This window comes from Salvelinus sp. IW2-2015, linkage group LG2, assembly GCF_002910315.2.
Source record: "Salvelinus sp. IW2-2015 linkage group LG2, ASM291031v2, whole genome shotgun sequence".
In the NCBI taxonomy this organism is placed as follows: domain Eukaryota; kingdom Metazoa; phylum Chordata; class Actinopteri; order Salmoniformes; family Salmonidae; genus Salvelinus; species Salvelinus sp. IW2-2015.
In genome coordinates this window covers 33,448,120-33,458,936 of record NC_036839.1, presented here as the reverse complement: position 1 = coordinate 33,458,936, position 10,817 = coordinate 33,448,120, and the positions used below count along the sequence as shown (strand labels likewise).

The following is a 10,817-nucleotide window of genomic DNA, read 5'->3' as shown; positions in this document are numbered from 1 at the left end:
CCCTCACCCTCTCTCTCCCTCCCACCCTCTCTCTCCCTCCCACCCTCTCTCTCCCTCCCACCCTCTCTCTCCCTCCACCCCTCTCTCCCTCCACCTCTCTCACCTTCCTTCTCTCCCTCCTTCGCCTCCCACCCTCTCCCCTTCCCTCCCACCCCCTCCTCCTCTCCCTCCCACCCCCTCCCTCCTTCCTCCCACCCCCTCCCTCCTTCCCTCCCACCCCCTCCCTCCTTCCTCCCACCCCCTCCCTCCTCCCTCCCACCTCCCTCCCACCCCTCTCTCTCCCTCCTTCCCTCCACCTCTTCTCCCCCTCTCCCTCCCAACCCTCTCTCCCTCCCACCCTCCCCCACCCTCTCTCCCTCCCTTCCTCTCCTCCCTCCAGCCCCCTCCCACCCCTCCCTCCCTCCTCCCTCCACCCCTCTCTCTCCTCCCCACCTCTCTCCCTCCCATCTCTCTCCCTCCTTCCATCCCCCACCTCTCTCCCTCCTCCCTCCCACACCCTCCCTCCTTCCCTCCCACCCCACCCTCCCTTCCTTCCTCCTCCCACCCATCCCTCCTCCCTCCTCCCTCCCCCCTCCCTCCTTCCCTCCCCCTCCCCCTCTCCTCCCCTTCCCTCCCACTCCCTCCCTCCCTCTCTCCCTCCTTCCCTCCCACCCTCTCTCCCTCCTTCCTCCCACCCCCCTCCTCTCCACCCCTCTCTCCCTCCCACCCTCTCTCCCTCCCCTTCCTTCCCTCCCACCCTCTCTCCCTCCTTCCTTCCCTCCACCCTCTCTCCCTCCTTCCTTCCCTCCCCCCTCTCTCCCTCCTTCCTTCCCTCCACCCTCTCTCCTCCTCCCTCTCCCTCCTCTCTCTCTTCCTCTCCCTTCCTCTCTCTCCCCACCCTCTTCCTCCTTCCCTCCCTCCCACCCTCCTCCCTCCTTCCCTCTCCCTCCCTCTCTCTCCCACTCTCTCCCTCCTTCCCTCCCACCCTCTCTCCTTCCCTCCCTCCTTCCTCCCTCCTCTCCTCCTTCCCTCTCTCCCTCTTCCCTCCCCCTCTCTCCCTCCTTCCTCCCACACCTCTCTCCCTCCTTCCCTCCCCCCTCTCTCCCTCCTTCCCTCCCACTCTCTCCCTCCTCTCTCTCCCACTCTCTCCTCCTCTCTCTCCCACCCTCTCTCCTTCCTCTCCCTCTCCCTCCTTCCCTCTCTCCCTCCTTCCCTCCCTTCCCTTCTCCTCCTCTCTCTTCCACCCTTTCCTTCCTCTCTCCCTCCTTCCCTCCCACCCTCTCTCTCCCACCCTCTCTCCCTCCTTCCCTCCCACCCTCTCTCTCCCTCCTTCCCTTCCCACCCTCTCTCTCCCTCCTTCTCTCCCACCCTCTCTCTCCCTCCTTCGTCTCCACCCTCTCTCCCTCCTTCTCTGCCCACCCTCGCTCTGTCAGGTTGTTGTCAGCGGTGTTGAGGACATCAGAGGTGGAGTCCAGGGCTACGAGGGCCAGTCTGACAGAACTGCTCAGCCCTCAGATGGGGAAGGACATCGTGTGGTTCCTCAGACGCTGGGCCAAGACTTACCTACTGGTGGACGAGAAACTCTACGAACAGGTACAACTAACACCAGACACCACTGTCTGATTTGTCTTAAAATGGCATCCATAATACAATTCTTCTCACTACAACCCTCTCTAAGTGCCTAAGGCCCACAGAACACTGGCATTGTAATGTACCGTGCATGGATTTGATAGATGACTTCATAAATAGTCTTTGTGATAGTCACTGAACCCTAATGGACCATTGAGGTGATGAGGAGGTGGCTACTGGACACTTGAGGTGGTGAAAATGCTAGGGATGGTCTTCCAACACTTTCATGTTTACACCACCAGTTCGATCACGTTTAAACCACCCGTGCTCTGTCACCTTGACACCAGTGTACTCTCTGGAAGTGAAGCTGGTTCCCTGTGGATCTTGGCATTGTGAAGAGGAGTGCAGTATATCACTGGACTGGACAATGGCTATTTATGACATCTGATCTTTTAAAGTGTTGCAGGGATTTTCATCTATCCCTCCACCATTTCACACCACTTTCTCACTCTTTTCATCCCTCCTTTAGATCAGTATCCCCCTGAGTATGGCATTCGGGGCGGACACGGAGGGGGCCCAGTGGATTGTGGGATACCTACTGGAGAAGGTGATCAACAACCTGTCTGTCTGGAGCTCTGAACCTGAACTGGCCAACGACACGGTGGAGCTACTGGTCTGTCTGGTGGAGAAGAGGGAGAGGTGAGACACTGACTGACTGGCTGACTGACTGACTGACTGACTGACTGACTGATCAGGTGGAGAAGAGGTGAGACACTGGCTGACTGACTGACTGGCTGACTGATCAGGTGGATCTACTGTTCTGTCTGGTGGAGAAGAGGGAGAGGTGAGACACTGACTCAATTCTGTATCCTGACTTGAAATATGCACACACAAAAATCTAGATAGGATATGAGCCTAAGCTTTGGCGCTTGAAACAACGCCCCCTTGTGGTGGAATGATAGTTTTTTAGTTTTTCATTATCTCGCCAATGATATCCAATGCCAATGAACCTTTCTCCATCCCTCCTTTCTCAGGGCCAACATTGTGGTACAGTGTGAGAACTGGTGGAACTTGGCAAAGCAGTTTGCCAGCCGCAGCCCTCCCCTGGACCTGCTGTCCAGCTCAGTACAGAGGTCCCTGATGAAGGCCCTGGTTCTAGGGGGCTTTGCACACATGGACTCAGACACCAAACAGCAGTACTGGACCGAGGTGGGGAACCCTATAGAAGCCAGAGACAACACACACACACGGAATCCCCCACTCTGAATCCCTGAATGGAACTAACTCACACACATCCCTCAAAGGACAATACCTGACAGCTCTCAAGTGTCATTTCCCTTCAGATTTCCTATATATAGTCTCTCTTTCCAAATGGACTTCAGCTGGTAGCACATTGTGAGATCTCAATGGTCTTTTCCCTGTATCACCCTACTGTGGTGATTCTGTTTAACCACTCTCCACATAGACTTCAGTAGTAACAAACGGTGAAGCCAAATTATTTAACCAAAACCATTAGATCTCCCTAGAGTCTATGGTGTGATAATGATCCTCATAATGATCTTGAAGGCCTTTGTATAGTAATGCAAGATGACTCCAAAGCCATTGGGAGAGATCTAAGAATGAGATGGCAGCTGTCTTGACTTCCAGCTGCTCTGACTGTAGAGTGTGTACAGTACAGTAGACCATTAGAGAAGAGTTGGGAATGAAAATAGCCTGATCTTTCTCTCTTCATCCCCTCTCTCCTTTGGGGGTTGGAGCCATGTTACTGTAAAGCACTTTGTGACAAATGTTGTTGATTGATTGGATGTGATTTGATTGATCACCTCTCTGTTCCTCTCCCTCCAGGTGCTGCACCCCCTCCAGCAGCGCTTCCTCAACCTGATCAACCAGGAGAACTTTCCTCAGATCTGTCAGGAGGAGAGTGTGAAGCGGGAGATCGTTGCCACCCTGGAGGCGCTGTGTGGCATCGCCGAGGCAACGCAGATCGACAACGTGGCGTCTCTCTTCAGCTTCCTCATGGACTTCCTGTCCAGCTGCATCGGCCTGATGGAGGTGTACCGCAACACACCCGAGACGGTCAACCTCATCATCGAGGTGTTCGTGGAGGTCGCCCACAAACAGATTTGCTACCTGGGAGAGGTGAGGATCACTTTAACAATTATCACACACTTTATTACAAATCCCTCTACTTGTATTCTGTGTAAAGCAATTTAATCGGATAGGTTTCAAGTTTTATTAGTCGTATGTACAGGATACACATGGTGTACTCTGTACATACTTACAGATTCCTTCTAGACAATAAGAAATAATAAAATATAAGAATATGAACAAAGTAAATAGCTCAGTAGAATAGAATAAACATTTTATCATAAGTATAATACAGGAAGACACAGTTTATAGTCCAATATTTACACGTGATTAAGAGAAAGGGGGAATTGGGGGGCAAGTGTTTAAATTGTGCAGTATTAGCCATTGTAAATAAGAGTCTGGTAGCTGTGTGTGTGGGAGATTTCACTGGGAAGACGAGTCAACAGCTACCTCTTCTCCCTCTCTGCCCCCCCAGTCGAAGTCTATGAAGCTGTACGAGGCGTGCCTGACTCTGCTGCAGGTCTACTCTAAGAACAACCTGGGCAGGAAGAGGGCTGATGTGGCTGCTGAGGAGGACCAGTACCAGGACCTGCTGCTCATCATGGAGCTGCTCACCAACCTGCTCTCTAAGGAGTTCATTGACTTCTCAGACACAGGTGTGTGTCGTCTTCTCCAAAATCAGTCAATGTTTATGTATGATATTTTAGGTTCCTAGTTAATTGTCGATACTTACCAAGTCCTCTCTTGTGTTTGCGTGTTGATGTTGGAATAGATGAGGTGTTCCGGGGGCAGGAGCAGGGTTCGGGAGCGGCAGGTCGGTCGGTGTCGGCTGCAGACGTAGTTCTGTTTGGGGTCAACATCATTCTGCCTCTCATGTCTCAGGACCTGCTCAAGGTAAGACCCAGGGCCAATTCATGTACAATGCTCCCTTCCTTGAAGTAGTTTTGAAGTAGTGATCTACATAGTCACTGTACTACAAACGGTTGTTTAACTGGTTTGTCGCTGTGTGCTTCCAGTTCCCGTCTCTGTGTAACCAGTACTACAAGCTCATCACGTTCATCTGTGAGATTTTTCCCGAGAAGATCCCCCAGCTACCAGAGGAGCTGTTCAAGAGTCTCATGTACTCCCTAGAGCTGGGCATGACATCCATGAGTTCAGAGGTCAGCCAGCTGTGTCTGGAGGCTCTGTCCCCCCTGGCCGAGCAGTGTGCCAAGACCCAGGAGAAAGACACGCCCCTCTTCATCGCTACACGCCACTTCCTCAAGGTGAGGCACCCCCTCCTGGGATTTCCTCCTAACTACAGAGTCTGCCTCATTTAATTGTGCTCAAAAAGAGGAAATGTTTTGTAATGGAAAATCTTTCTCTCTCCCTTCCTAGTTGGTGTTTGACATGCTGGTACTGCAGAAACACAACACAGAGATCACAGTGGCAGCGGGAGAAGCTCTCTATACACTAGTGTGCCTGCATCAAGTGAGTATCCTTTGTTTTTATACTTCCCACGCATATGTATCTTAGATCACCATAGCCAATCAAAAGACTATGTGGACGTTGTACCTCCTGTCGGCCTCATATGATGACGTAATTCCCTATCCTCTCTCCAGGCGGAGTACAAGGAGCTGGTGGAGTCTCTGCTCGCCACCCAGCGAGACGCCGTCATCTACCAGCGACTGGCCAACGCCTTTAACAAGCTGACAGCCAGCAGCACGCCCCCGAGCATGGACCGCAAGCAGAAGGTGGACTTCCTCAAGAGCCTAGAGGAGTTTGTGTCCAACGTAGGTGGGCTGCTCTGTGTCAAATAACCACTAGCCCCCAAACTCCCCTCCTCCCTAGCACCTATTTCTATGTCCAACCCGCTCACAGACGATCTACCTATCTACCTTGACCACGCCAAACCATGAAACAGAGACCGACAGAGCTGAGGAGCTGCACTGTTAGACTGTGACATAAAGGGGAAAGGTTGAGACACTGAAGGAGCAGGGGTGTGGACTGGACTATGGTGTCGTTTGGGCAGGTTTCCACGCCTGCTCCTCCCCCGTCCTCCCCTTTTTCATCAGAGGCCCCCAGCGCACATATACAGTGGGGGAGGGGGGATCAGAGAGGGATGGACTCATCCCCTCATCCAATCATTTTTTGAGTTTGCCAGTGGGAGGGTTGGGATGAACACAACAGGAGTAGGTGCCAATCTGTTCTGAGAACGCTATGCCTCTCCCTCTCTCCCTGCCTCTACACTCTCGCCCCCCCTCCCAGAGTGCCTTTGTTTTCTTGTTTGTGTCGTGTGTCGACTCCTGTGTGGCCAAGCTGAGACGTGTCTTACATACAGCAACGACTGTGCCTGTCACATACCAAGAACACGGTGGAAGCACACACACACAGATCTCCATGACAATGAGAGGCTCGATCCCGCCACCTTCGGGCTGCTGAATCTGTTAAATGGAAGGGCCGATGACAAAAAAAAAAAAAATCACTTCATGTTCATCAAGGGTGTATATATGTTTTCAAAAAAAGTGGAAAAAATATGTTTAAAACAATGACTGAGAAGTTTTATAAGATAGATGGCAGAGAAGCTGCATTTTTATGGTTATGATGAGTTCACTTTAAGAAAAAGGGCGAATTTGAAAACGTTTTATTAGATTTCTTTATCATTCTGGATTGTAGTTCTATTCTCTGCCACCCTCTGTCTCCCTAGAACCATTTCAGTCCTGACTGCCAAGACACAGACAATTATTGGAGGCCTTAGGCCCTTAGAAAGGTTGGGCCCCTGAAGTTTAGCATACTCTCTCTAGTTGTATTTTTCTATGTCACAGCCACTCTTTCCACTTCAAAACACACTGGATGGAAGTTCAAGTCCCTATAACTGAAGCAATAATGAACCAAAAAAGGAACACACAGAGCCTTCAGAAAGTTTTCAGACCCCTTGACTTTTTCCACATTTTGTTATGTTACAGCCTTATTCTAAAATGGATCAAATAAAACAATTTCCTCAGCAATCAACACACAATACCTCATAATGACAAAGTGAAAACAGTTTTTTTGAAATGTTTGCTAATTTATTAAAAATGAAACAAATACCTTATTTACATAGGTATTCTGACCCTTTGCTATGAGACTCGAAATGGAGCTCAGGTGCATCCTGTTTCCATTGATCATCCCTGATGTTTCTACAACTTGATTGGAGTCCACCTGTGGTAAATTCAATTGATTGGACATGATTTGGAAAGGCACACACCTGTCTATAAGGTCCCACAGTTGACAGTGCATGTCAGAGCTGGCCGCCCGGCCAAACTGAGCAATCGGGGGTGAAGGGCATTGGTCAGGGAGGTGAACAAGAACCCAATGGTCACTGACAGAGCTCCTCTGTGGAGATGGGAGAACCTTCCACTCGGAGTTTGCCAAAAGGCACCTAAAGACTCTGACCATGAGAAACCAGATTCTCTGGTCTGATGAAACCAAGATTGAACTATTTGTCCTGAATGCCAAGCGTACGTCTGGCGGAAACCTGGCACCATCCCTACGGTGAAGCATAGGGGTGGCAGCCTCATGCTTTGGGGATGTTTTTCAGCGACGGAGACTGGTCATGATCGAGGCAAAGATGAACGTAAAAAAATATTGAGGGATCCTTGATGAAAACCTTCTCCAGAGTGCTCAGGACCTCAGACTGGGGTGAAGGTCGACCCTAAGCACACAGCCAAGACAACGCAGGAGTGGCTTCGGGACAAGTCTCTGAATGTCATTGAGTGGCCCAGCCAGAGCCTGGACTTGAACCCGATCAAACATCTCTTGAGAAACCTGAAAATAGTTATGTAGCAACGCTCCCCATCCAACCTGACAGAGCTTGAGAAGATCTGCAGAGAAGAATGGGAGATACTCCCCAAATGCAGGTGTGCCAAGCTTGTAGCGTCATACCCAAGAAGACTTGAAGCTGTAATCGCTGCCAAAGGTGCTTCAACAAAGTACTTTATTAAAGGGTCTGAAAAATAAAGTAAATGTGACATGGCATTTTTTTTTTTGTAAATTAGGAAAAAAAATCTATAAACCAGTTTTTGTTTTGTAGTTATGGGGTATTGTGTGTCAATTTATGGGGGGGGGGAATTTAATCAATTTTAGAATAAGGCTGTAATTTAACAAAATGTGGGAAAAGTCAAGGGGTCTGAATACGTTCTGAAGGCACTGTAAACACTTGTTTTAACAATGCATTTGAGACTGACTCACTGCCCTTCCTCTGTTTAGAGCACAACCCTGGTTATTTTGGAATGCCTGAATGAATTGTATTGAAATGTAAAAGTGTACATAAACGTATTATGTAAAATACTTAGTTTTTCCTTTTCTGTTTACATTGTTTTCATTTTTGTCCATCTCAATTTCCTGTTATACAGAATATGGAAAAAGTTCCATATCCCGTTTTGATCGTGGTTGTTGAAAACATAAAATCCTAAATAAAAATGATTGAAATTAATGTAGAAATTATTTTAATGTATTTCATTATACAAATAATTTTGACTGTCATTCATGCACAGTAGTGATGGGAAGTGAGGCTTTTTTTTAATGAATCTTTCATTTCGTTAATCGGCGAACGATGAACTCGAAAGAGCCATGATTCTATGGGTTTATGGGAGCTTTCATTTTTTACAGACGTGTAAACGTGTGCGTTAAACTATGTATTGTTACATTTGTTGATTGCTAGGCATACAAATTTTATTTGATACATTTCAAACGAGGTCTAGTGGCCGCAACCAGACGAGATTGTGAACGACTCTTGACGGAATACATTGCTTGACTCCCATGAGGGTGATGAGCGGTCGTTCGTGAACTACAGCCCACCAAACGATTCGTTCTAGGGGTGGAGTTTGTTGAGCTGTGTCCATCTCATAACATTCAATAATCAATTAATTGCAGTCATTCTTGTAGCATGCGATCAATTATCAGTTCTAAACATGTATTTTTATTCTCTATGCTCATTATCTATTTTTCTATGAGCATAGTCGGAGCACGTCTCTGGAGCAGCTGATCCGGAGGAACGTGTATTAATCCTACTGTAGGATTATATTATACCTCCGTGTGTATGACACATTGCAGCTAGCACTAGCATGTCAAACGAACGATTACAATGAACGAGTCACTCAGAAAATTGAATCACGAACCTAGAGTCAGTAAAAAGAGTTGTTCAAAAAGAACGAATCGTTCGCTAACAGCATATCACTAGTGCGCAGCCTGACAAAATCGCTCATGTAGAATACCATATGTCCTTCCTCAGACACCGTAACTGTAGTGTATGTTATTATTTCTTGACACGTGTTGTAAGCGATTAATCAGTAGCGACAGTTAATATTTATTTTCAGAAACCAGCAACACACCACGCAAAGGTATTATACTATTTTACAGTAGGCAAATATGTCGGTCTTGCACGTTGTGGCTAACTAGCTAGCATTGCTGTTTTCAGTAATGCTAGCGCGTTTCAGTAACCGTTAGCGCGTTTAGATCGCAACACACTGACGCTAACTAGCCACATTATTTAAGTTACAGCTCACTAGCTAGCTTTCCAGTTTGTGTTACGTGTAGGTGGTTGTCATCGACCTTCCAGCAAGTTTGAAGCCATGAGTGACAGCGACGACGATATTCCCCAGCTGTCCGCGGCCACCCTTGCTGCCCTGCAGGAGTTTTACAGGGGGGAGAGAGACGGGCTTGTGCAGAGCACAGCACTGGTGGACAAGTACTCGGTGGGAGCGGTGGAAGAGGACTGGGTATGTTGACCGTGATGCTATATAATGCTGCTAAACTTATCACCTGGTCTACTGGCTATTCTCCGTCCACTTCCCTCTATTGCTACATTATGGCTGTATTTACATTGCTTGATATAACGTTATCTGTCCACCAGCGTATGAGCCAATTCTGGTACAGCGATGAGACAGCAACACGGCTAGTTGAAGAGGTTATTCAGGAAGCTGGGAAAGGTGGCAGGTGAGAGGGATATGTACTATGCATCTACACAGTCAGGTGTCTGCCATGGCTGGGGTGTAATTCACTACAGACTGCCCTTCTAAAACTTGTGATGTTACGTTCCAGGATAGCCTGTCTGAGCGCACCCAGCGTGTACCAGAAGCTGAAGCAGGGGGTGGTGGAGGGCTCTGACGGTGTGTCAGCTGTGGTTCTAGAGTACGACCGCCGTTTCGCCACCTACGGCCAAGAGTTCATCTTCTATGACTACAACGAGCCCCTTGCTCTCCCAGAGGATGTGGCCCCACAGAGTTTCGACATTGTCCTAGCTGACCCCCCCTACTTGTCTGAGGAGTGCCTCAATAAGGTCGCCCAGACTGTGAAGTACCTGGCCAAGGGCAAGGTGCTGCTCTGCACAGGTGAGCCTCACATTGATGTGTCTGTCCTCAGGCTTGTGCCCTTCTCCATACCGCACACAACACTGAATACGGCATTTTTACACATACCAGAATGACATGCCGCTCTCTAGCTTTTTAAAATCTAATATCCTTTGTTTTATCTACCACTCTATCAGGAGCCATCATGGAGGAGCATGCAGAGAAGTTGATGGGTCTGAAGATATGCAGCTTCTTCCCCAAACACAACAAAAACCTGGCCAATGAGTTCCGCTGTTTCACTAACTACCCCTCAAACCTCATGTCCTGAGGCTCTACAACCCTTCATGTATGGCCTTATTGACTTATGATGTCTGACGTCCATCAATGCCTCAGTTCTGACTTGACCGATGTCTGTGATAGTCGCAAGGAAGGCCCATCTTGTTGGGCAATTTCCATTGCCTGTCAGATAAGGTTTCATTTTGGGGACCAATGGTATCGGACTCTGTAGGTTGTTTTTAAAATGATTTCTTATCCCATAACATAATTATGAAGTGAATAATGGTATTAATATTTGACTTCCGTGTAAATAATATTTCATATACACAGCAAATAAATATGTCTAAACTGTTGTAAAAATCTGTCAGATTTCATTTGCAGGGCCTGGGAACATGCTTAGAGTATCATGTAATACCAGCAGTGTCAATTTGTATATTACTGTGTTGAAATCCTCCTGGGTTCAAAACTACTGCTGCTTACACAGCCAACCATGCATTTTCATACATATTACACAGCCCTTTTCTATTGCCTTGCTGCCCGTGGATAGTTTATGTTCTTGTCATTGGAGCAGAGACTGCTCTCTTCAAACTTGGGGAT

At 48.2% G+C, this 10,817-nt stretch overlaps 2 protein-coding genes across 3 annotated transcripts in view; both read left to right on the top strand.

The window, feature by feature from the left end:
- The window catches only part of xpo4 (exportin 4), a 39,302-nt gene extending 31,213 nt beyond the window's left edge, over window positions 1-8,089 (top strand). Inside the window, 9 exon segments of the mRNA XM_024008830.2 lie at window positions 1,413-1,572; window positions 2,078-2,247; window positions 2,583-2,757; window positions 3,394-3,687; window positions 4,112-4,292; window positions 4,409-4,530; window positions 4,653-4,901; window positions 5,014-5,106; window positions 5,238-8,089. Coding sequence (XP_023864598.1) covers window positions 1,413-1,572; window positions 2,078-2,247; window positions 2,583-2,757; window positions 3,394-3,687; window positions 4,112-4,292; window positions 4,409-4,530; window positions 4,653-4,901; window positions 5,014-5,106; window positions 5,238-5,435 — 1,642 coding nt within the window. The 3' untranslated portion in view covers window positions 5,436-8,089.
- An 812-nt stretch (window positions 8,090-8,901) lies between these two features.
- eef1akmt1 (EEF1A lysine methyltransferase 1) lies at window positions 8,902-10,426 on the top strand. 2 transcript variants are annotated; one of them, XM_024008808.2, is made up of 5 exons: window positions 8,902-8,996; window positions 9,177-9,374; window positions 9,509-9,591; window positions 9,697-9,986; window positions 10,142-10,426. In XM_024008808.2, the coding sequence occupies exons 2-5, from the start codon at window positions 9,228-9,230 to the stop codon at window positions 10,270-10,272; spliced, it is 651 nt and encodes a 216-aa protein (XP_023864576.1). In that variant the 5' UTR covers window positions 8,902-8,996; window positions 9,177-9,227; the 3' UTR covers window positions 10,273-10,426. The 2 variants fall into 2 exon arrangements, with proteins under 2 accessions (XP_023864576.1, XP_023864584.1); XM_024008816.2 differs by having other exon boundaries at window positions 8,909-8,996; window positions 9,193-9,374.
- The last annotated feature ends 391 nt before the right edge of the window (window positions 10,427-10,817 follow it).